Below are 23958 nucleotides of genomic sequence, written 5' to 3'. Positions count from 1 at the left end.
ATCGGTTGCGGCGGAGTCCCAAAACTAGACGTGTAACATATCAGGCTTCCAGGACCGAACTACTCGTCCCTGGCTTGCGCACCGGGCAAGCGACTTTATGTTTCTTATTTTCTTCTTTTCCCCACTACATAGCAGCCGCCAAGACACGAAGCGTCAAACTTAGCGGCACCGCATGGAGCGTCGATGGGCGCTACAGCCTCCCGGGGGCGTAACTCCGATCTCTCAACTGTAGACCCCAAACCCTTCATAAGCACTGGTTGTATGTAAGTGAGTTAAGCGGTGATCCCTGCGCATAAATGTCTCTGAACGCAACCTGAAATTGCGACACTCCCATGGAAGGCGGGAAATAAATGTGGCATTAAATAGTGCCAGCGTTATCATACGTAAGCATTAGATGTCTCCTCCCAGCTCATTCCCGGCCGGTAGTGCGGCTAATTACAATATGAAAATCATATAATGCAACCTCAAAAAGAACACATTCCTGTGGAATATCGTACTAACTTGTTTTAGTCTCGTCAGTTGTAGAAAAAAAAAGAGCATGAAAAAAAAATGCCACACGAAGTGGATTCGAAATGCTATTTCGATGTTCGAAACTGCAGCCTTAATTCATCGCACCAGATAATTTGTATGCTAATCAGTGGACCCTATTGTTGATAGAACGAATCGTCCCTCTCGGCTGTCATCAAACACCTGTTGTAACGAAACACCAGCTGCATGGTTATAATGAAATATTGATTATACAAAAAAAACCTGCTATAGTATGATATGCCGTCTATTACTAAACATTGTCTATTGCAACTTGATAGCGACAGTACAGAGGCGATAGTTTGTGATAGGGATTTTGTGCCTTTATACGTTGCGATAACTTCGGCGGTACGCTACATACCATAGGTTGCAGAACGATACAACAACGGAAGAGAAAGTAGTGAAGAATGCATTGAAATACAATGATCACCCTATTTTCCTTTTTGTTATCTAAAGCTCATCGGAATGGAAACAGTAAAAGGTATGGTTTGATGGAGCATACCTCAGCAATCTGCTATTCGCGGATGTCATTGCCTTGCTGAATATGGTTCCCGAGTATGGTATGCCTTGCTGAGCATCTGAGTATGCGGAGTTTGGTGCTGAGTAGGAAGAATGATCAGTGACCTAAACAGAAAAAACAGAAACGTAGGAGAGGACTAAGGTAATGTTCAACAGCCTCGGAAATATACAACAGCTAATAGGTAACCAATCACTGGAAGGGGTCGGCTAATATGCATACTTAGGCCACGTAGTAACCGCAGATCCGCACCACGTAAGGTAAATAACTGGGAGAATAAGTTACGATGGCGCGCATTTGCCACGTGCTCGCAGGTTATGACTGGCAGCTGACCGCTATTTCTCAAGAAGAATATTTATAACAGTCGAATTTTGTTTGTACTCACCTAAGGGGCTGAAATGTGGACGCTAACGAAGAGAGCTCCACTTAAAGTTGGCGACAAAAAAATATGGATCGGAAAATGTAGGTGTGTAGTTATGAGATAGCGTGCAGAATGGGTTAGGGAACAAACAGTTATTGGCTGAAGAGTAACAAATTGGATTCCAAGGGAAAGCAAGCGTAGCCGAGGGCAGCAGAAATGGAGATTTGTGTAAAAGGTTAAGTTCGTTGGGCTAGGTGGGTGCAGCTAGCTCATGACCAGAGCAATTGGGAAAAGATGGAGGCGTTTCCACTGCAATGGGTCTAGTCCGGCTGCCACTGCTGATGATGATGGTGAAGCTTACATCTGAAGCTCAACGTTCGAGACTAAAACCGAATATTCAAACTTCCTCAGTCACCGCCGTTTGGGTTGGATCTATAAAATAGATTACCTAGTACATTGAGCAGCATGCATGAACAGCAGGTATACTTAAGCAGGCGTATCAGGCGTATCATACTGCAATTGTTTCTGAGTGATTAAAATAGCGCACATAATCGACACCTTCCCTTCTGCACATACTTCCTCCGCTAACAGCCGATTTGTCTCATTAGGACTAATCATTAGAGGCAATTTTTTCACTTAATATAGAAGGCCTTGTTCGATGAAAGTATAACTCTGAACCGCAATTTCTCCCCAGGAGAGCTAAGCATTGGTTTGATTTCACAAAGTTGTTTACTTACAGTAATGCCTAACTTCGAAAATGTTCTTCGTGTTTTGGCCTCACTGTTAAGCGGCATCAGCTACACAAAAGTAGCATTTATGATGGGTTTTGAATTTTTTTGACAGTACAGCATACGACATTTTATTAACAATAATTCCTCAACGCTCTCTTCTAAATAATTTCATAAAAACTTTTGTCCACATAAGTTTGTGAATACTCAAACAGCCTTTCATGAGATACTAATTACATGTCCTTCACTGTAATTTGCTAATCATTGTGGGCATAGTTTTTTAATAATCACCATAAATTTGAGCACATACGCAGAAAAGATGCTATACGCGAGTCATTTTGTGGGCACTCAAAAGAAGTGACTTTCAAAAACAAGAACTTTAAATTGTTTTTGTGCGATGTAGAAATTGTTATGCCTTATCGGAAACGTCGTATGTAGTGATTAGACTGCGGCTTATTGCTTCGCGTCTGCTTTAAACGCGCGGGTTAATGTATTACTCAAGTTTTCATAGCAATAGTTTGCTTTCAAGCAAGTTTTAGGGCAATGCGCTTTACGTAGATATTAGAATTGCGTAGACCATGTATATGGCTCGATATGGGACCACCCTATTTAAAACAGGTGCAGTGAGCATATTCCCATTTCAAAGAGTTTAAAATCGCCTCAGCGCTAATCAGATCACCCAATGGCACTGATACTTCAGCAGCCGCGTGACAAGGTGCGTATTACGCATTGCTGTGAAATTGTCCAGATTACTTGAGCCTTTCCTGATATAAGCAATGTTTCCGAACACTGCCAACATATTCAATAAAGGCCAGTAACGCAGGTTATTCTTATCTTCACCAACAAATCATCACTTCAAGAGCCTGCTAAAACCAACTGCAGAACCGACGTCCTGCAGACGGCTATTTTTTTTTATGCCCATACTGCCCGTATTGTTAGAATCAACCCGATCTTTAACCTGACGTCCATGGTGCGATCTGAACCAGGTGACCACAAGCGGGAATGGGCGCACTCCCTAGAGCAGGATTTCGCCACACTGGTACAGTCCTTGGCTCCCACCTCCAATACGAATACTCCAATAGACCGATAATTTATGTTCTATTAAAGGTAAATATCCTGCCTGCATATAGAACCATGCCTACATTTACAGAAAGGTTTCGGGAGTGAAAGTTGATTCAGAATGCAATCTGGCAATCCGAAATTCGAGCATCTGTTACTGCACACGGGGGCAGTTTTCATCGGCTGTTACTCAGTTTCATGAAGTATGCTATGCCTTAGCTCCCGTGACCTGAACACCGTTGACGATTAATTCGTTCAAAAGTGTTCAAAATACTGCAATTGTTTTGTAAATCCATTTTAAAATGTAGAGTTTAAATTGAGAACAAGTTTTAACTGCGAGCTGGCGTTATTTTTTGCTGCATATATGAACATGGGAATGCTTCCATCGCCTTGTAAAATAAAACCTGATGGGCCAGTAATCGCTTCACCGGAGCGTCTGGTCTTAGTCCTTTCGTACCAAGATGTAATGGTGGGATTTCTGAGTCTATGCACAGTGTCTTTTCTTGGCCCTGTGTACTCCTTGTGTCCTTGTCAAACGTCTGTTTTTATTGGATTATCTTATGTTTACGTCTATTTTTCACCTTAAGAATACGATATACAAAACGACCCCTACCGAAGTATTACTTATATTGCTTGCCTGGGAGTGCTTACGATCAGCAGTGGTGTGTGTTTTTTTATTATTTTGCTTTTTTTTTCAGGAGCCCATTACATACAGCACCATTCAAAACCTCCCCTACATGAACTGCGTCATACAAGAGACCATCCGCCTCTACCCGCCAGCTTTTGCGTAAGTATAAGCATGATGCGCGTAAAGTATATTCAGACTTTAGATGCTGAGCAGCGAATTTTGAAATTGGGACCGTGATATTTGCACGACCGCGTCATTCTTCTCCCATGCCTTTTACTCGCTTGAAGGTCTCTAATAAGATGCCATGTGGTAGCCAAAAAAATATCTGTGGCATTGCTGATACAAGTTTCTGTTTTCCGCGCGAGATACTCTCATTAACCATAATCCTCCCGCACGAAGCCGATACAAACCTGATACCGGCCTTCCGTAATCCGCCTCAGACGAGGTTACTGTAGGCGCGTAGTGATTTCAATGCGGTGGAGCATCCCTCGAATTTTTTTTTTTTTGTTATTTACTGCGCTCAAGTAATCGGAAAACGACAGTGCTATGCTCTGCAGCTTAGCGCATCAGGCATCGTGAGATATTTGGCGGTAATTGACGGGTCGCTTTACTACTACATATCATGTATGGTATTATTAAATTGGTCGCTTTGTCCCAGATTGCATTGCACCCATCTAAGCTATCCGAAAGGCAGAATATATAGACTCCGTTAAACTCGGAGCCAGCTCTGTACATACATGCATTTCACGAAATTCCCCCACCAGCCAAATCCTCCCACGGGCACATCGCATTCCCCGTCATAACCAACATCCCAGAAATCATATTATTTACGGACTTTACGCAACAAGAATCACTTCCTAACTAACGTGGAGACCATTATCATCGTCAACTAATCAAATCGGCCACTTCAAAAGCACTTTAATGAATACAAACTATAATCCGTCATTGTAAATCCCTATAAATACTTTTCTTTTCGCCGGAATATACTCAACTACCATGCAGTGCTCTGAAAGAGACCTTCGAGGATTAAAAAATTGCTGGGCTTAGTTTTAGTTAAGCCCGGTAAGTTGCGAAAGCGATAAAAGCATGGCTAAGAACAAGTCGACAAAGAGTCTTCACTGTTCAAAGCGTCCACTACATTCCATTCGGAATTGTCACCAGTTGAGGACGATTCAAGAGTAGCGTCATCTAGCTGCATCTTGAGTGCGCCGTCGAGCGAGATGCTGTTCCCGTTCTTCATCTGTCTCTGTAGCCCGCTGTCGTTTTCTGGCTTCATCACGGCAAACTAACGTTTGAGTTAACGTATATAGAACTAAAATCCATTTACCTTTTTTTGTTTTCTCAACGCTTTGTGCCGACATCTTTCGGACCACACATGCCACGTTCACCCGCATGGTAACAATTTCGTGCCATAATCTCTTTCTTTTTTCTTCAACATCATCATGCAGGTTCGTGACACGTGAGGCCGTGGTGGACAAACAGTACGACAAGATACGCATCCCTGCTGGCACAGTTGTCATGGCGGCCTCTGAATACATCCAGAGGGATCCCCGACACTGGGATGATCCGGACAAATTCAACCCCGACAGGTAGGACAACCTATTTTTAACAGGGGTGTCTTTGTATGTAGGACGTATACCACTTGGTATAGGAACTACACGGACATATCATGCCTTACAGGCCTGCAATCACGTGGCGTCTGCTTCGGTATTGGCTTGAAGACCGCGAGGAAAACTCATTTTATCCCACGTTTTTACAGGCGTGCACTCGACAGTTGCCGCAAGAAAGGTGGTGCGCATGGATCTTCTCGCACTCTCGCTCCCTGACGATGTCATGCAAGCGCTTATGTGCCCTTGACAACCAAGGCTGCGAAGCGATGTTGGCATTGATGCCAAGTTAGAGGTTTAGAGGTTAATGGCATTCTAGCATAAATCAAGGAGATAAAATGGGCACCGGCAGATCGCGTAATGAAGAGACAGGGTAGCCAATAGTATCTAAGGGTAACAGAATGGGTTCCAAGGGAAGGCAAGCGTTGCAGCGGAGGTCAGAAAGTTAGGCGGGCGAATGAAGTTTGGAAGCTAGCAGGTATCAAGCAGCTGCGGCTGGCTCAAGGTTAGGTTGATGGGAAAGATATGGAAGAGGCCTTTATCCTGCAGAGGGCATAGTAAGGACAATGATAACGCAAACGTTGTTCTCATCGCACGTACAATATTTACTTTTTAATACAAACCAACTGATGATTTCCAGAAAAAAGTTGTCTGTAGTCTGTTGTAATTTCTTGCCTATGCAGGTGGGTTCGACCAAGAAGAGGGGCAGTTATTCCGCACGGACTTCTCCCACGGGTTGTATTTTTGTGCGCTCGGGCAGTAGTGTGTACCCAGCGTTTGCTGATTTTCAGCAGTGCCTCTTGCATGACTAGCATTCAGTTTATGATTATGTTTATGGCATGATACTATATGATATGATGGGATATGATATAATGATGTGATTATGTTTGTGACATGTTACAATTATGTTGCAGCTTACGCTTATCAAGAGCATTAGGTTTATGATGGATTCTAATAACTCAAATATTGCGAAAAACCTCGACTTGCAAGCAAACTTTTGATCAACTGTCTCTCTGTGTCGCAGGTTCTTGCCTGAAAACAAATCTAAGATCAACACGATGGCCATGCAAGCCTTTGGCAACGGGCCCCGCAACTGCATCGGCATGCGCTTCGCACAAATGGAGTTGCGGTACACGTTCGCCCATATCTTGCGGAAATACCGGCTGGTAAAGACAGAGAACAGCGAAAAGGTGCGTTGTGTAGTTTGAAGTTGAACGGCTGGAGTGACGCTTGGACGCAGCGTTGAAAGGTTACCGTCACAATTGGGCCACAATTTCGTTAAAACATTAAAATCAGAGCAGTTTTCTCCCTTCATTTTCATTCTTTTTTATTACCTTTTTCATTATTTTCCTTGTCCCACTCCTATTTGTTCTTGTTAGCTATCATGGCACATCTTTCCTTCACCAGTAAGTTTGTAGAACAGCTATAATGGGCGATATTAACATCACTACGCAGTGGGCACAAATTAACGGCTCTCATTGAGATTTGAAAACAGGAAAAACGCAACAATAATTAGAATTCACCCACACACACCTCTGGCAACATAAAAACGCTACAGAAGTTTTCCTCGCCTTGCGCAGCCGATTGTAAAACGCTAAAGGTTGTAAAACACGTCAGGCCTTAAGGCGAAATCCTTTAATGGCTCTTGCTGTCGTGGACAAAATGCGTCCCGCTTTTGCGGCGGCTTTGATTGGCCGAGGCGGGATGACGTCATAGTGATCTCGGCCAATCACAGCGCACCACCACAGTATGCGCGAATGCGTGCCTTATATGGCCATATTCCAAGGAATCATCAATTACTAATTAATTAATAAGCAATTCCTAATAACTGACAAAGCACGTAATTCAATCATTACCTAATCAAGGACTAATTACGTGATTACCATTTTCACTTTCATTATTAACTAATTAACTGACTACTTCCTAATTAGTGCCAGTTGCGTAGCAGAATGCGGTACTCAGGCTGTCGCCTTTCACTGTTTTAGTCGCTAAACTCCCTGGTAATGTTTTATTTCCTTTAAATAACCACTGAAACTATCAATATGTGCACGCTTAACAGAAAGAGAAAATGTTGATTTCTTTGATTTGCAGGGTTTAACACCCCAAAGCGACTCAGGCTATGAGAGACACCGCAGCGGAGCGCTCCGGAAATTTTTACCACCTTAGGGTTTTAACACACACTGTCATCGCACAGCAACGGGCGCCTTGAGTTTCGCTTCCATCGAAGAGCCGTTGCCGCGACTAAGATTCGATTCCCTAATGTTGGGCACAGTATTTGTGCACCCTAATCACTATAGGGGTGTGACAGAAAAAGGACAGATACGCCCTCTGCAGTGGCTGATTGGATAGAATGCTTGACTGCTAAACCTAAGGCCTTGGATTGAAACCTAGACGAGGCGGCCTCTTTTCTACGGTGACGAAAAGTAAGGCGACACGTGTAATTAGAGATGGCGGTGCATGTTAACCAACTCCAGATAGTCAAACTTCCTGGAGCCCTTACCTGCGGCCTCTCCTAGGCGTACAGACGGTACGAACTATCATTTGCTTCAGTACTTAAACGTAGTGACTAACGTAACCTGATCAGTCCCTGAGTAATACTTGTCAACTTGTACACACTGGAAGCTGTAGTTTTGCCTAATGTTCGTTCCGATGCCATAGCCGCTTCAAATAGGTTTAATGAGAGAAGTTCGCAAGTAAGGCGGAACGAAACATTGAGATAGTGAAGCTTTTTATGTCATCGGCAAGTAGGGCGAATTCTTTTTTGCGCAACGGCATAAGCCACATAACGCTCTGTGTAATTTTTCTTAGGTTAAATATTAGGCGCAAGATTAATAATCCTCCCGCAAGAAGCCGAGCTACTAAGAAGAAACACCTTTTGGACCAGCAGCGAAGCTAGCAAGTTTTCGGGCGCATACAAAAAATTAATTTCTTAGGTTTATCTCTGATTTATTAGCATGCATGACTGACGAGTAGTCAGATAATATGCAATACTATTCAGTTAGACTTTCATGCCCCTCTAAATTTTACTGCGTACTTAATGTAGAAAAGGACAAAACGTAACTGCAAAGACATTCTCTTAGCTAGCTTATTGTCCATTTTTAAAACGGTGCTTAGTCGGTAGAGAGCCGAGTTTCGAGGACAGCCTCAGCAACTCATTACATTTTTTTCTTCCTATTATATGACTTATCGGCCTCGTGACCTGAGCGCCTTTTTGTGCTTGTTCATCTCACGCGAACACGTATGGGAATACATTTAAAACAATTTTAATAACCTCCAGAAATTATCAACCGACTCATCAGCATAAACCTAATCAAGCTTTGACAAAAGTCGTCTTAAATGATCATGTCCTAGTCCTATTGAAATATTCCGCAATAACTATAAGGACTTTCTTGACAAGCACATCACTTTACGTGAATCGTGCAAGATAACATCTTTCGATCGGAGAGCCATATCACGAGATCGAGAGACGCATACCTTTTAATAGAACCTGTACACTATCAGCACCAGCATATGTTAAGCTTCTTGAGAGCTCCTGGCTGATGCTGCCATAGTCTGTGCTCGATCACATCAAAATGTAATCTCGATAAGAGCTGGTTTTTTAACATTTCTGCTTGTTGCGTACATGGTAAATTCTTCTAGCAAAAGGCAGCGCACAGGCACAAACACGAGGCGGGAAGGAACAATAAACAGTGCTGTGTCTTTTCTCTTCCTCCCTCCTGCTTGTGATGGTGCGCTCCTTTTTCCTTGAATATCGTACCAACACCCACCAGTCTGCGCCATGGGAGATGAATATATTTTCAGTAAAATAAAAATTTCTGGTTGGCTTAATTTAGCATATTCTGCACAGACATCACGACGTAAACATTGAATGATCTAAAAAATTGAACGAACCACGTGGAAATCAAAGCACTTTAGGGATGTGGCGTTTACTAAAACGAAACATATATTTACACATATACCTCGTTTCCCTTGTTACCTGACAGTTCTCAGTTGGCTTCCCAGGCCTTCATTATTTAAACAGGACGTTGCCTGCATTTCTCTCACTAGAGGCAGTTAGCAGTTAGCGTAAACGTGGGCCAATTTACCGGATGCCTACTGTTAGTAGGGCTATGGCTGGGGTAGCCACGGTGCGTGCGCAGCTACCGTTCCCTAAATTCGTAAGCGTCTAAGATAGTAACACGTATCTCTGCACATGGTCTCTAATGTTTCGGCGCTTTACGAGATAACTCTTTTGAGTGTTTTAGGTCCTGACAGTTCTCGGTGTAACGGGACGTTGCTGAGAATTTATTGACTTCATTGATCATTTATTTTGCAACATAGAAGCAATAAAGTAAAGATATGAAAATGCGAGCCAGGAATGCACAATAGTTCTCATGAATCGCCGCTCATTCCATTTTTGACTTGGATGAGAGCTATTTTTTCAAATCTCGTGCCCTATTGTACCTCACATACTGGCACCGCTTTCTTTCAGGACCCACCTCGTATTGAGATGAACCCGATCATCTTGAAGATTAAAAACGGCGTCAAAGTCCGAGCAGTGCCCCTGTGAGCCCATGCCCAGAACGAGGAGACCTGGTGACTTAAACGAGGACACTTTGGCATTTCTGCTTACATACCCACGTGCAGCAGTGTTGCGTTGTCTTGACAGTCTTCTATTCCAGCCAGTACAAAACAAGGACACGGAACGCATGCCCTCCCACAGGCTTGGGAATTGACGGCCTGTTGGTGGATATGCCTTCCTTGTTTCGTTTTCCTTGCATTTTTTTGTGCAGCTCCCCTCGTTACAGTTCCCTTCGAGCAGCTGTGTCTAGCTCTCTACTAAGATGCGTTGCATCAACGCCGGACAGTTTATCGCATAAATAAATTTAAAATAAAAGTTTTCTTCAATCTGTAACATTCGGTGCTTTTCTGAAAATGGGGATTAAAGAGCCATTTTTATCTTGTGCGCAAAACGTATTTAGAAAAGCAAGCTGATTACAGGGCGCACATCTATCTTTGGACCTGCCCTCTCATTTTACCAGGCTCTGCTGCCTTTTTAGGGCACAGACAAAATACAAATGCCGTTTGCAGATAGCTATTTTGTGATAAGTTATTTAAGTACTTCATGCGGTTTTCAGAGCGCTTGATAGAGTTCTGATCAGCTACTCTGAGTTAGCCGTCTGCTTCAAACCAAGGAGAAAATTCGTTTTGTCCAAAAAAATAGAAACGATAGGCATGTGCTCATGATTTAAGCTCATAGGTTTCAGTGGAATGGCATACAGAAAAAGAAAAAAAATGAAGGAAGAGAAAAAGGAGAGACACACTGTCTATTCAGCGATGCAGAAAAAGCTTAAATAACTCAGACGAGTGCAGGCAAACACCGCGCAAGAATAAAAGATAAACAAAATAAACGGTTCACTGACCAACTCAAGCGATATTAAGCTGAAAGATATATTACATGTCTGATGGTTATGATGTGAAAGAGGGCATTTGGAATAAAGTTTGCGAATTGTTTCGGTAACTTATTAAGCCCCTTATTGATTGTTACAAGGGAAAAAGGTAACAGGAAAAGGTACCCTAACAGAAAACCGATCCTTTTTCATCAACTGTGAGTCTTGATATATATAAAGAGTGCCTTGTTCGCATTTGTCCTCCATTGAAACGGGACTGTCATTAAACTGAAGCAAGCGACCTGCAACACACACACACACACACACACACATATATATATATATATATATATATATATATATATATATATATATATATATATATATATATATATATATATATATATATATATATATATATATATATATATATATATATATATATATTGCCACCTGACGGTTTGGAGGTAGCGCTTGAAAGATGAAGTTGTAGACTCTAGCGCGCTTCGGCTAGCTAGGACTGTGGACTCTTGAGCCTGTTTCTCTGTGTTACCGTTTCCCGTGAACCCCTGTCTTGACTGTGTGTTTCTGTCCCTGTTGCCGCTTTCCTATGAATCCCTGTCTTCGTGACAGTTTTGGCGGAGGTGCTGGGTGATTGTCCTCTCAATGTTGCACACTCCTCCGCGAACCAACGATACCGAGCGTTTGCCTGTGGACACGCCAGTTCATCGCGTAAGCCGGAGGGACCAGGGCCTTCCTCCCGAACACAGGCCCTTAGAGCCCACTTCAACAACGAGCCTCCGGCCAGCCACGCAAAGCACTATGTCGGTCATGCAAGGTACTCCTGTTTACCTTCAAAACCCCCAGTGCCGAAATCGTTCCATGGCACTGCGCATGAAGACGTTGAGGACTGGCTAGCTCAGTTCGAACGAGTCGCATCTTTTAATCAGTGGGATGACAACTTAAAGCTAGGGAACGCCATTTTCTGCCTGGAAGACCATGCTTTGACATGGTATGAGAACCGAGAAGGCACATTATTATGGCCTCAGTTCCGCCGTCTTATCATAGAGGCGTATGTCTGCCTGGATAGGCGCGATTGAGAGGAACGAGCTCTATATTCTCGGAAACAGATGCCAAACAAATCCGTCATGATGTATGTTGAGGACATGACGAAACTATTTCGACGTGCGGATCTCAACATGTCTGAAGACAGAAAGCTGCGCCACCTGATGCGTGGGGTTAAAGAACAGCTTTCTGCTGGTCTTTTACGTAGCCTGCCAACTACAGTTACCTCATTTTTAAGAGAGGCGGTCACCATGGAAAAGATCCTACACCAGCGCTCGGCTGTCTACGACAGCCCAATCCTCGCTACGATTGCTGCCGAGCTTCTTACAGCTCCTTAAGAAATACTGATCCCCTCCGAGATCTTATTCGTGCAATTGTACGCGAGAACCTGTAGAAGGTTTGTGACACGTTCCAACCCAGGGGTGATTCTCTCGCACATATAATCCGCGAAGAGATTCAGCAAGTCAGGCAGCCATCTCTGCATGTTGCTGAAGCTCAAAGTACCCCTGTTCCTGACTATCCTCATCCGACTTACGCTGACATTCTCCGACGCCCAGTTTCCGTCCAAGCTCCGTTGTCTACTTTACCACCAACCCAGTGCATGCCCGTCCAGCAGCCAACGCAATACATTCCTGTACAGCAACCAACGCGGTATATGCAGACAGCGCGGTCACACATTCGACGAACGGACATCTGGCGGGCCCCTCGGACTTGCCGCCTTTGCTATCACTGTGGGGAACCTGGCCACATTTTCCGGTGGTGCCCTTATCGGAAACTCGGACCGGAGGGTTTTCACACCAACGCACCTAGACGCACGTTCGGTCAACTACCTCGTGACATTGGAGACAACCTCGCACAAGAGAGTCTACAACTTCTTCATCTTTCACGCGCTACCTCCAAACCATCAGTTCAGTTCAGTCGTTCAGTCGTGTCCGACTCTTCGTGACCCTATGGACCATGTCACACCACGCTTTTCGGTCTCTCACTATCTTCCTAACATCACATAACTTCATCTCCAGTGCCTCGAGAATGCCATCTAACCATCGCTTTCGCTGCCTACCCCTTCTCCGGCGACCCTCAACCTTTCCCAACATCAAATCTTTCTCCAGCGACCCCTCTCTTCTCATCATATGACCAAAGTAGCTGAGCTTTATCTTTAGAATTTGACCCTCCAAAGAGCAGTCAGGGTTTATGGCCGACAATATCGACTGATTTGATCTTCTGGCAGTCCAAGGAATTCTGAAGAATCTTCGCCAGCACCACAATTCAAACGCGTCAATTCTTCGGCGGTCAGCCTTTTTCACAGTCCAACTCTCGCATCCATACATCACAACTGGAAAGACCATAGCACGAGTTATACGGATCTTGGTTGGCAGACTAATGTCTCTGCTCTTTACTAGGCAGTCAAGGCTAACCATTGCTCTCTTTCCCAGAAGCAGGCAGGCGTCTCCTAATTTCATGGCTGCAGTCTCCTTCCGAGGTAATCTTGGAGCCTAAGAGCAGAAAATCTGTCACGGCTTCCACTTCTTGTCCATTGATGCTCCAGGACTTGATAGGGCAAGACGCCATGATCTTTGTCTTTTTAATGTTCAGTTTAAGCCCAAACTTCTCACGCTCTTCTTGTACACGCATCAGAAGTCTCCTGAGTTGCACTTCACTTTCTGCCATTAAAGTGGTATCATCTCCATATCTTAGGTTTTTTTGCAGCAATCTTCACTCCAGCTGAAGACTCGTCCAGACCGGCCTTCCTCATGATGCACTCTGCATATAGGTTAAATAGGCAGGGCGACAGTATGCAGCCTTGCCTCACTCCTTTCTCGATCGGAAACCAATCAGTAAAACCATGCCCAGTTGTGACTGTGGCCCCTTGCCCTTCATACAGGTTCCTGAAGAGACAGATGAGGTGAATTGGAACTCCCATCTCTTGGAGAGCTTGCCACAATCTGCTGTGATCTACGCAGTCAAACGCTTTCGCATAATCAATAAAGCAGAAGTAGATGGGTTTCTGGAACTCTCTTGCTTTTTCCATGATCCAGCGAAGGTTACCAATTTGGTCTCTAGTTCATGTGCCCTTGCGAAATCCAGCTTGCACGTCCCGAAGCTCCCGATCCACATACTGCTGCAGCCTACCTTGGAGGATTTTCAACATCACCTTGCTAGCTTGCGAAATAAGCGCGATCGTGCGGTAGTTGGAACAATCTTTGGCACTGCCTTTCTTTAGAATGGGGATGTAAACTGACCTCCTCCAATTCTGTGGCCACTGCAGTGTTGTCCAAAATTTCTGACATAATGTATGCAGAATGTCAACAGCGTCATGGTTGAGGTTTTGAAGCAACTCAGCTGCAATGCGATCAATTCCGCTAGCTTTGTTCTTAGCAAGGCTGGATAAGGCCCATTCAACTTCACTCTTCAGGATGACCGGCTCGAGATCAGTAATCACAACCGTCTTATGCTGGGTTTGCACATTCGGGTGCTTCTTGTACAGTTCTTTGTGTATTCCTGCCACTTTTTCTTTATCTCTGAGGCTTCAGTGAGGTCCTTGCCTCGTTTGTCCTTTATCACGCCCAGCTTAGCACAGAAGCTTCCTTTGATATGTTTGAGTGTGTTATACAGAGCTCTTGTGTTTCTTAATTGGCTGTTGTCCTCCACTGCTTGGCACTGTATGTTCAGGAAGGCATTCTTGTCTCTCCTTGCTATTTTCTGAAAATCTGCTTGAGAACCTTGTATCTTTCTCTTTCCCCCATAACTTTTGCCATCCTCCTTTCCTCAGCTATTTGCAAAGCCTCTTCGGATAACCAGGTTGCTTTCTTGCATTTCTTTTGCTTTGGAACTACCTTAGCAGCAACTTCTTGTATTATATCACGAACATCAGTCCACATCTCTTCGGGCTCTCTGTCTTCTATATCTAATTCTTGAAATAGATTCCTCACTTCCACAGCGTATTATAGTGGAATTTGATCCAGATCATACCTGAAAGGCCTTCTAGTTTTCTGCGTATTCCTCAATCCAAACCATCAGGTGGCAATAAATAAATATATATATATATATATATATATATATATATATATATATATATATATGAAGGAAAGAAGCCAACATATATATATACATATATATATACAGGGCGTGGGTTGAAGCGTTCTAATCCGACCACGAACCCAGGCGCGTGGTGATGATGGCATGTACAAATGAAAGAAGAAGAACATGGCATGTTCAAATGAAAGAAGGTCCACGGAAGGCTCGAACAATCTGTCCGGGGATCGGAAGCGGCCAGCCTGGCCGCTCCTAACTAAACGATGCACCGCTGTACACAAACGGTTTCTAGAGAGAAACATGAACAATTATCATTTGAACGGTGGCATCGATTGGCTGGGAGATCAACAGGTGTGACTTTGTAATGAACTGAAGAAGTTTGGCTGATGACCTCGCAGGGACCAAGATAGTGGTGGTGGAATATGGCACTAAGGCCAGGGGTGCGCAGTGGTGTATAAAGCAGCACTTCGTCACCAGGAAAAAAGAGATCACGCGATGCGTAGAATCGTAACGACTCTTGCGGTCTTCCTGACACGCTGCTGTGTTGAGGCGGGAAAGATGACGGCATCTGCCTACATGAGATAAGATCTGGGTAGGCACTGATGTGGAGTAGTCGGGCGTAGAGAAGAAGTGGTGAAACTTGTAGCGGGAGGACGGCTATAAATGAGGAAAAAGGGAGAGTAACCGGTAGTCCGCTGTACTGCTGTGTTATAGGCGAATGTGACGAATGGTAGAGTAGTGTCCCAATTTCGATGATTAGGTGTGATGTACATAGAGATCATATCCGATAAGGTGCGATGAAATCGCTCAGTCAGACCGTTAGTCTGGGGATGGTAGCTTGAGGTTGTTTTATGAAGAGTGGATGACGCGTGAAGAACTTCGGCAACGACTGTCGATAAGAAGGCCGTCCCGTGGTCACTTGGGAGCACCCGAGGAGCGCCATGACGCAATACAATTGATCGCAAAAAGAAATTTGCTACTTCCTGAGCGGAACCAATCGGTACAGGTGTAGCCTCGGCGTGGCGTGCAAAGTGGTTTTTTTATTGCGCAAGTTTTCCCTTCGGCATAAGGGTTTAAATATATTGATACAGGCCTGCGGCAGCAATGAATGCCAACAGCTCTCGGTGGTGTGGGCCATGTGTCCATACCCCTGTCTCGGGCGGTCTGGTAGGGTGGTAAGATTAGCTTCTAAGGTGTGTTTTGCGGGCCACGCGAAAACCAGGACAAGTCGTTAGTAAGTGGTCTAGTGTGGGCTCCATAGCAGGGGCTGGGCAGAAAGGGCAGTTCATGGGAGCAGTCTGGGTGGTCCAAGAAGATTTTACAGCAGGCGTTAACGCAGCACCCACGCGGATTCTTCTCAGCGCCACCTCCTCACGGCGAGTTAAACTGCTGGGAAGGTTTGATCCACACGCTGGAATTACAGCACGCGTGGAGCGGCGAAGAAATTGTTTTGCAGGCACTACGGCATCTCCTGCGGACAACTTTAACATAGGCAGAGGATATGTCACTTTCTGGGAATAGGATGCATCATCAGTTTCTGTGAGATGGAGCATAGTGCGGGGAGCCCACACCATACGCACAGGGCAAGGATATGTTTGCACAATATTGCAGATATCGTTGACGATGTCGAAGGTATTAGCTATACTCTGTAATGCTCGGACTGCTTGGCTTGATTCTGTATGCAAAATCAGAATGGTCGGGGGTGCAGCATATAGGCTGTCTGCTAATGTAGACAAACCGTCGCGAATGGCAACGAGCGCTGCTATTAGAGAAGGAAAGGGCGTTGGTTCTGTTCTATATGAACATCCCTAGTGAAAAAACCCTATGAGTCACAATAACCTCATACAAATTCTCATACTAAACTCGTACTAATCTCATACGAATCTCATATAATCTCATACTAGATTCATTTATCATATGAGAAATATATGAGAATTAATGAGATTTGTATGACATCGGTATGAGAAATCTGTTGAGGTTATTGTGACTCATACGGTTTCTTTCACTAGGGATATGTGGCGTATTTCAGGAAAGAATGGGCAAATGAGGGTAGTATGTAAAATCTCATAGTCAGTGCTTGCCTTTACATAAGCTTGAACTGCCCTGTAGTGTCTGTGTAATGATCTGGCTCAGCTTATTGCACCGAATGTTGAACTCGGCGCTTTTCTCGTAGCGGACGGTTGTTTGTCATCTGTGGCCGATTCCTTGGAGGTTCCGAAGGCGTTGCTTCAAGCAGTGTACAAGACGAATCAAAATAATGCGCTAATGCAGACGCTGCAGGAATAGCTTCACGCTTCAGGTAGCCCGCTGCTCGACGCTGCTGGACGAGCTCATCAATGGTGTTCAGCTGGGCCTCCGCTTGGAGAGTAGAAATGGATGTCAGGCGAGGGAGGCCAGTGATGGCTCGCATTGCCTCTCTATTGACTGCTTCTAAGCGGTCCCAACCTCTTGATGTGAGACGTTGAAATTGGGCTTGATAGACAAGCCGAGGCTGTAACACAGAGCGCACTAACGTCCGACCCATGTTGCTGCAAGCGCCGCCTGTTTTCTGGGCTATGCGCCGAAATAGGTGCAGTGTACTAGCGGCTTTCTGCCGTGCAGATCGAACCCAAGGCGCTGCTGAACCAGAACTGTCCAGTTCAACACCAAGGACTCGCATCGACGAAATGGCAGTGAGCAGATGCCCGTTCAAAGACAGCTGTAATGGTGCTTTTAAGAGCCTGCGCCTACCCCATCGGTTTGAACCAAACATAAAGTTTGTCTTTTCTACTGAGAGGGCGATGCCAATTTTCGTGCACCACTCAGATGTTTTGTGAAGAGCAGTCTGAATGCCTCATTCTTGGCGGCTTAGATCCGTGTCTAGGGACCACACTGTGACGTCGTCTGCATACGTCAGATAAAATATGTCCGGAATGGTTGCTAGTTGCAAGGCCAAAGATAGAAGCGCCATGTTAAATAGTATTGGTGCCAGCACAGATCCCCGAGGCACACCCCTCTTTACGCTGAAGTGTCCAACACGTTCTTTACCAATCCTTATGGAAATAGAACGGTCTTCTAAGAATGATCTTACAAAGTTACATACTCTGGGTGGGAAACGTAGCCAGTGTAGAATGGCTAGAATCGCTGAGTGGCTGACATTGTCGTAGGCCTTGTGGACGTCCATTGTTAAAATGGTCCGGATTTTGTGGGAAAATGGTCCGGATTTTGCGGGATGGTCCTCCTAACAGTACTATACTTGAAAGGTGTTCCAACCTATCTTCAGTGCCAAAATGAGGGCGAAAGCCAATCTGAGGTGGATGGTACCAGTTGCATCTTTCAAGCCACCATGACAGGCGCATAGCTAACATGCGTTCTAGTAGCTTGTAAAGTGTGGTTATAAGCGCGTTGGGCGAAGGTTGCTTAACTTAGTGGGAAGCTTCCCGGGCTTTGAGATTGGCACCACCTCAGCGTGTTTCCAAGAGGTCGGAACATCTCCAGAGGTCCAAATTGTATTCAGGGCCTCAAGCAGCCACTGTAGAGCTGGTTGGTCAATTTTTTTAAACACTTCGTATCTCAGGCCATCCAGCCCCGGAGCTTTGGGCGGTTTCGTTTGGTCAATAGCTGCCATAACCTCGGCTATTGTGAAATGTTTAAGGTGGTCGACAGCTGTTATAATTCAATGGTTAACCCCATTGGAGAGAGGTAGGGGACCATATAAGTCGGTACCGACTACGTCGAATGGCGTGGCGGGACAGGGAAAAGGTTGTAGAAGGCCAGCGAGCGAAGAAGTCGGCCGTTTGCGACGTTGGCCCAGAGGGCAAGATGCGACGTATTTGGCAACGCGGGATGATAGGCCAGGCTAAACGAATCGTTTGTTTCACGCGGTCACAAGTTTTGTCAAAAACAAGGCGACCTGCAGAAGCGTCATCCTGGAGGACCGCAGTATACGCGGGCGAAGCACACACGGTACGACTGGGATCCAGTGAGTTCCATCAGGGCAATACACGTAGCGGAGTAGGATGCCATCTTCGAGCCTAAAATTGCAAAGTTGTCGGCGAAGCCGCGCATTGCGTGGGTCGGAAGCGCAGATAAGGCGGTCGATGATGGGACGGGAATAGGCATCAGCTAATTGCTGCGAGCGAAGAGCGTGTTTGTTCTCAGAGTTGTCAAAAGAAACTGTTATGATATACATCCGGGAAAGAGATGGTCGGCTGGGGACATAGGTGGAAATGCATTGGGAAGAAAACAGCAAGCTAATTCCGAAAGTGAACAGCGATAAACAGCGTCGGCGTCTTGGTGTTGGCGACCCGATTTATAAGTGACGTCGAAATAGTATTCTTGCAAGCGTAGAATCCAACTGTCAAGTCGGCCTGTCAAATTTTTGAGTGAAGACAACCAGCAAAGAGCATGGTGATTGGTCACAAATGTGAAGGGCCGACCGTGTAGGTAAGGGCGAAATTTTTGGACAGCCCAGACGACGGCAAGACACTTCTGCTAGGTAATGGTGTAGTTTTTCTCAGCTGGCGTCATTGTCCGACTGGCGAAGGCAATCACTTTCTCACGCTAAGTTGCATCCCGCTGCAGTACAGCGCCAAGACGGTGACCACTGGCATCAGTGCGCAGGATGGTTGGAGCGCTGTCACTGAAGTGGCCAATAACAGGATCTGATGTGAGGGCGTGCTTTAGGCTGTTAAAAGCCGTTTTTGCACTGTTCAGTCGACACGAAAGGGCTGCGGGCTTTAAGTAGTTCATGTGGAGCAGCATTAGTTGCAAAATGCCTTAGAAAACACCAGAAATAAGACGCCAGGCCGAGAAAACTGCGCAATTCTGTAGTCCGTTGTGGAGAAGCGAAGTTCAAGACCGCGATGATTTTTTCAACGTCTGGACGAAAGCCGTCATGGCTGACCAGATGTCCCAATATTTTAATTTCCTTCTTTGCAAAGTGGCACATCTTGGTGTTTAGCTGAAGGCCTGCTGAAGCGAGACACGTGAGGACTTCATTCAGGCGCGTGATATGGTCTTTAAATGTTGACGAAAAGATAATGTCGTCGAAGTAACATAAAATAAACAGGTTCGCCATTTTAGGCCAGGAAGTACAGTATCGATCATTCTTTCAAATGACGCTGATGCGTTACTAAGTCCGAAAGGCATAACATTAAATTCTAAAGGCTGTCGGAAGTTGCGAAAGCGGTTTTTTCTTTATCGTCCTCGTGCGTAGGTATTTGCCAATAGCCTGAGCGGAGGTCCAAAGTCGAGAAATATTCGGCGGCTTGGAGAGAGTCAAGGGCGTCATCAATTCATGGCATCGGGTATACATCTTTGCGGGTAATTTTGTTGAGTGCGCGGTAATCAACATAAAAGCGTACCGAGCCGTCCTTTTTTTTACCTAACACTACTGGGGAGGACCATGGGCCTGTTGAGGGACGAATAATATTGCAACGGAGCATGTCATTTAAATTTTCTTCAATTATTTTTTTGTTCAGAGAGGGAAACCCGATAAGGCCGTCGTCGAACGATAGAGTTATCTTCAGTAATGAGGCGACGATGCGCAACACTAGTCCGTCCCAGTGGTGGGGAAGTGGCATCAAAAATGCTTGGCGGTATCGCAGCAATGTCAGCAGTTCTTGGCGTTGGTTCGGCGTGAGGTTAGGTTCATAGTTTTTGTGAGAACAGAAATAGAGACGTCTGACAAAACACGGTGCTGAGGCAGAGGGGAGGTGAGCACCATCAGGAACAAAGGTTGAACAACCACCATGCAAGGGAGAGAGGTTCCTTTTGGGAGCACGAGGGATTCACGTGAAGTGTTAGGGGCCGCTACTGTCGCTTAGCCGTTGCAGAACCGGACTAGACTAGACGGGAAGGCGATGCCACGTGCAAGGTGATAAGATGGCGCGATGAGTATGTCCCCGGCAGTGATTTGGTCACAAGAAACAGTAAGTAGTTTTTCGCACTGAAAAGGCAAAACAATATCAGCGGCGGCAACGAGGGGATAATGTCGTTCAGAAATTTCAGATGAAAAATCGCTGTCGGTCATATGGATAACACGGTCGCCACAAGAAATTAACGCAGAAGCGGTTGACAAAAATTCCCATCCAAAAATCATCAGATGGGCACAAGGTGAGAGCACAGCAAACTGGACATGATGACGGACGCCGTCGATAACAACTCGTACGGTGCACTTCGCTAAAGGGCACAAAGGGACGTCATTGGCTCCAAGGAGTTCAAGCCCATAATATGATGTCAAAATTTATTCCCATTCAAACTTCATTAAACCTACAGCAGCTTTTGGTATTCAGGTGGTAATTAAAGCCCGGCATTACTTCGACCTACCTACACTTCGCATGTTATATTTCTCCTTCGTACATAGCAACCTCTCGTATTGCATATCATCTTGGGGTAACAAATACAACACTCACCTTTCATGTGTTCGCCACCTTCAAAGTCAAGCACTCCGAATGTTTACTTTCAGCCCTTACGTGCATCCGTTGTCAATTTTTATCGCAGACTTGACATACTGCCACTGTCGCTACAGCTTAATTTTAGGTTGGCATCAATTACCGTTAAGACGCGTAATTATCATGTCGTTCTTAGTGGTTTTGAGTCCGCCAAGCTCTTCAATAATAATAAGATCAGATTTGCTAAACATCATAATCTACTATTACCAAAAATCGGGACTAATTATGGCAAACCAACTGCATACTTCTCAGGCATATCTGTGTGAAATTCACTGCCTTCCGTAATCACATCACAGCGTACTCTTCATTCATTTCATCATTCTTTAAGGACTTGCTTATTTTCTATCTTGTTTTCTTCCTCCGACTAAAGATTTTTCTCTGGTTCATATCTCTGTGTTCACATGATTTCCCTATTTTTGCAGCAAATTGCATACTCAGATTTCAGCAATTAGCGCACTTTTGTTTCCAGTTCTTGATTATATAGAATTTTCTATACTGTTTGTAGTTTCCATTCTATTATATATTATTGTTAGTATTATAAGTTGTTCTCTGATGCCAGTATATTCTTTTCTTATAACTGCCTAGTATGTTACCCGCGAATTTATTCATTTTGTCATAGGAGGTCCCCCGGCCAGTTTTTACTTCGGGACTGTAATACTGATAACCATGTACGTACATAAAAATAAAAAAAAAATAAAATAAAATAGAAAATAAACGAGGGCTACACCTTGGTAGGCTTGAATTGTGTGCCATTACATACAGTGAAAAAGGGACGAGGGGGGGGGGGAGCTTTTGCCTTAAGCATGATATGCTTTCAGCTCATTTTATCGGCAACCTTGAGGTGACTTTGAGACAAAACCGAAAGCCAACATCCGGGCACCGATTTCCCGTCATCAGGGAGCCTAATCTGCATCATCCGGGTACGGAAAGAGATTTAATGATACGAGTTTGCTCTATACACCCTCATAGAGGACCGGCATACAAACTCTAAATACTGCCCAAATGAGATACAAAAAATCCAGTGGACATTAAAGCCTACGTGCGCCAATGCGAAATCGTTTCTCTCCTGTTGCTGGCTTGGCTGTGCACCTGTGTCCAGACTTCTAATGTTGCATTGTGTTGTACATGCAGTTCCAATAATATCTAGAGTGTTCAGGCATGTCTGAGAAAAGCTTGTTGATCTGGGCACGCAGTCACGCCATCTACGTTGAGCTGCTGTTACGTCATACACTGCAACCATCACTATGACTAACCATGACTATGATTAACCTTGAATATTAGCATGACTGCTATGGCTGTCTAACTATGAATACTATTATGACATTGACTAATATAATCGTAGTTATCATGATTGATTATCAGTGACTGACTACATATTTTGATCTCTGGATGATTAACCGATGCGAAGGACGTTTTCTGGTCACACGAAGCATGAAGCAAAAAAGAATTTGCCTTAAAAATCATTGTTACCAATTTTTTCTCAATCTTCCAAAGATATCACTGAAGTTGGGAATTTAAGATACGGTGAATTTTAATTTGTCATTTCTAATGACGGGATGCGAAATTCAGATACGTGACACCATAGCCTCCTTTATACTCTCTGTGCCTGTCAACGCGCCGCGCGAACAATACAGCGACGCCGTGAAGTAAAATTGCGCGATGCTGCCGTTCCCGTCGCTGAGGGCGCCACTGACGTAGGTGTCGAGGCGCACGGGTACGAACGTCGGCGCGAGGACAAAGCGCTGTTTTTCGCTCGCGGGATAACTGTCCCTAAGCTTGAATTGTGCATATTCAGCATATTTATTTGTAAGGCCGACATCCTCTAAGCATAACAAGTGATCACGATACTTGTTAGGCAATGACACCAACACTATGACACTTTTATGTGAGGCAGCTTCAAGAAATTGTGCATGGCTCGAAAAACTGCACGACTGCTGCGCTAGCGCCAATGGTAATAGAAAAATTACAATGCTAGTCTATGTTGCGGTAGAACAAAATTTAAGAAGAAAGGCACCAGCATTTATTTACACATTTCACAACAGCAGTTGTGCTACGAGAGTACCAGAAGTGTGATGAATAGTTGCCACAAGTAGGGAAAAATGCTCACGGTTACTGCTGTCACTTATAGGGCATTTCAGAAGCCAGCTTGATTTACAGATGATTGGAACGACTGCATCGCAGTATGCCATTGAGATCTGTACGGAGAACAATTTCTGTATCAGCTGTTACTTTCAGTGATTCAGCGCGTCCTACAAACTTTCTTTTTACATGAAAAGCAAGGAAGACAAATTTACGCGTTGCATCTTTCTGTTTCGCTCACTCCAAAGTAATCATCACAATAGGTAAAGCTTGTGTTTTTATTTTATCACAGAATTGCGCAGTTAGCGAAACAAAAAAAATTACCGACGATTACGTTACTTCCTAATGCGAAATTTGAGCGCAGCAAATAAGCTGTTTCACCTTTTCGATAGATTGAGGCAAAGAAATCGAGCAACACATGTATGCGCTATCACAGAACTTTTTTTTTTATTTTTCACACGTATTCCTTTAACAAAGACTCCCTTCTCGGCGGCGGCGCTGAGCTTCTGCTTCAGCCTCGCTTACACCTGGTTGCTCTCGACGGTGGCGATGA

General features: G+C 44.7%; 1 protein-coding gene across 3 annotated transcripts in view; it reads left to right on the top strand.

Moving 5' to 3' along the window:
- The window catches only part of LOC146209726 (cytochrome P450 3A6-like), a 39144-nt gene extending 29170 nt beyond the window's left edge, over positions 1-9974 (top strand). For all 3 annotated transcript variants that reach the window (XM_084587448.1, XM_084587449.1, XM_084587447.1), the window contains exons 11-14: positions 3889-3977; positions 5267-5407; positions 6450-6615; positions 9897-9974. In XM_084587448.1, the coding sequence (XP_084443574.1) occupies positions 3889-3977; positions 5267-5407; positions 6450-6615; positions 9897-9974 (474 nt within the window). The remainder of the gene's footprint in view (positions 1-3888; positions 3978-5266; positions 5408-6449; positions 6616-9896) is intronic.
- The last annotated feature ends 13984 nt before the right edge of the window (positions 9975-23958 follow it).

This window comes from Amblyomma maculatum, chromosome 1, assembly GCF_055883805.1.
Source record: "Amblyomma maculatum isolate TAMU_Amacu chromosome 1, ASM5588380v1, whole genome shotgun sequence".
NCBI lineage: Eukaryota > Metazoa > Arthropoda > Arachnida > Ixodida > Ixodidae > Amblyomma > Amblyomma maculatum.
The sequence above is the reverse complement of the archived record's forward strand: the minus strand, read 5'-3'. Positions and strand labels throughout refer to the sequence as shown.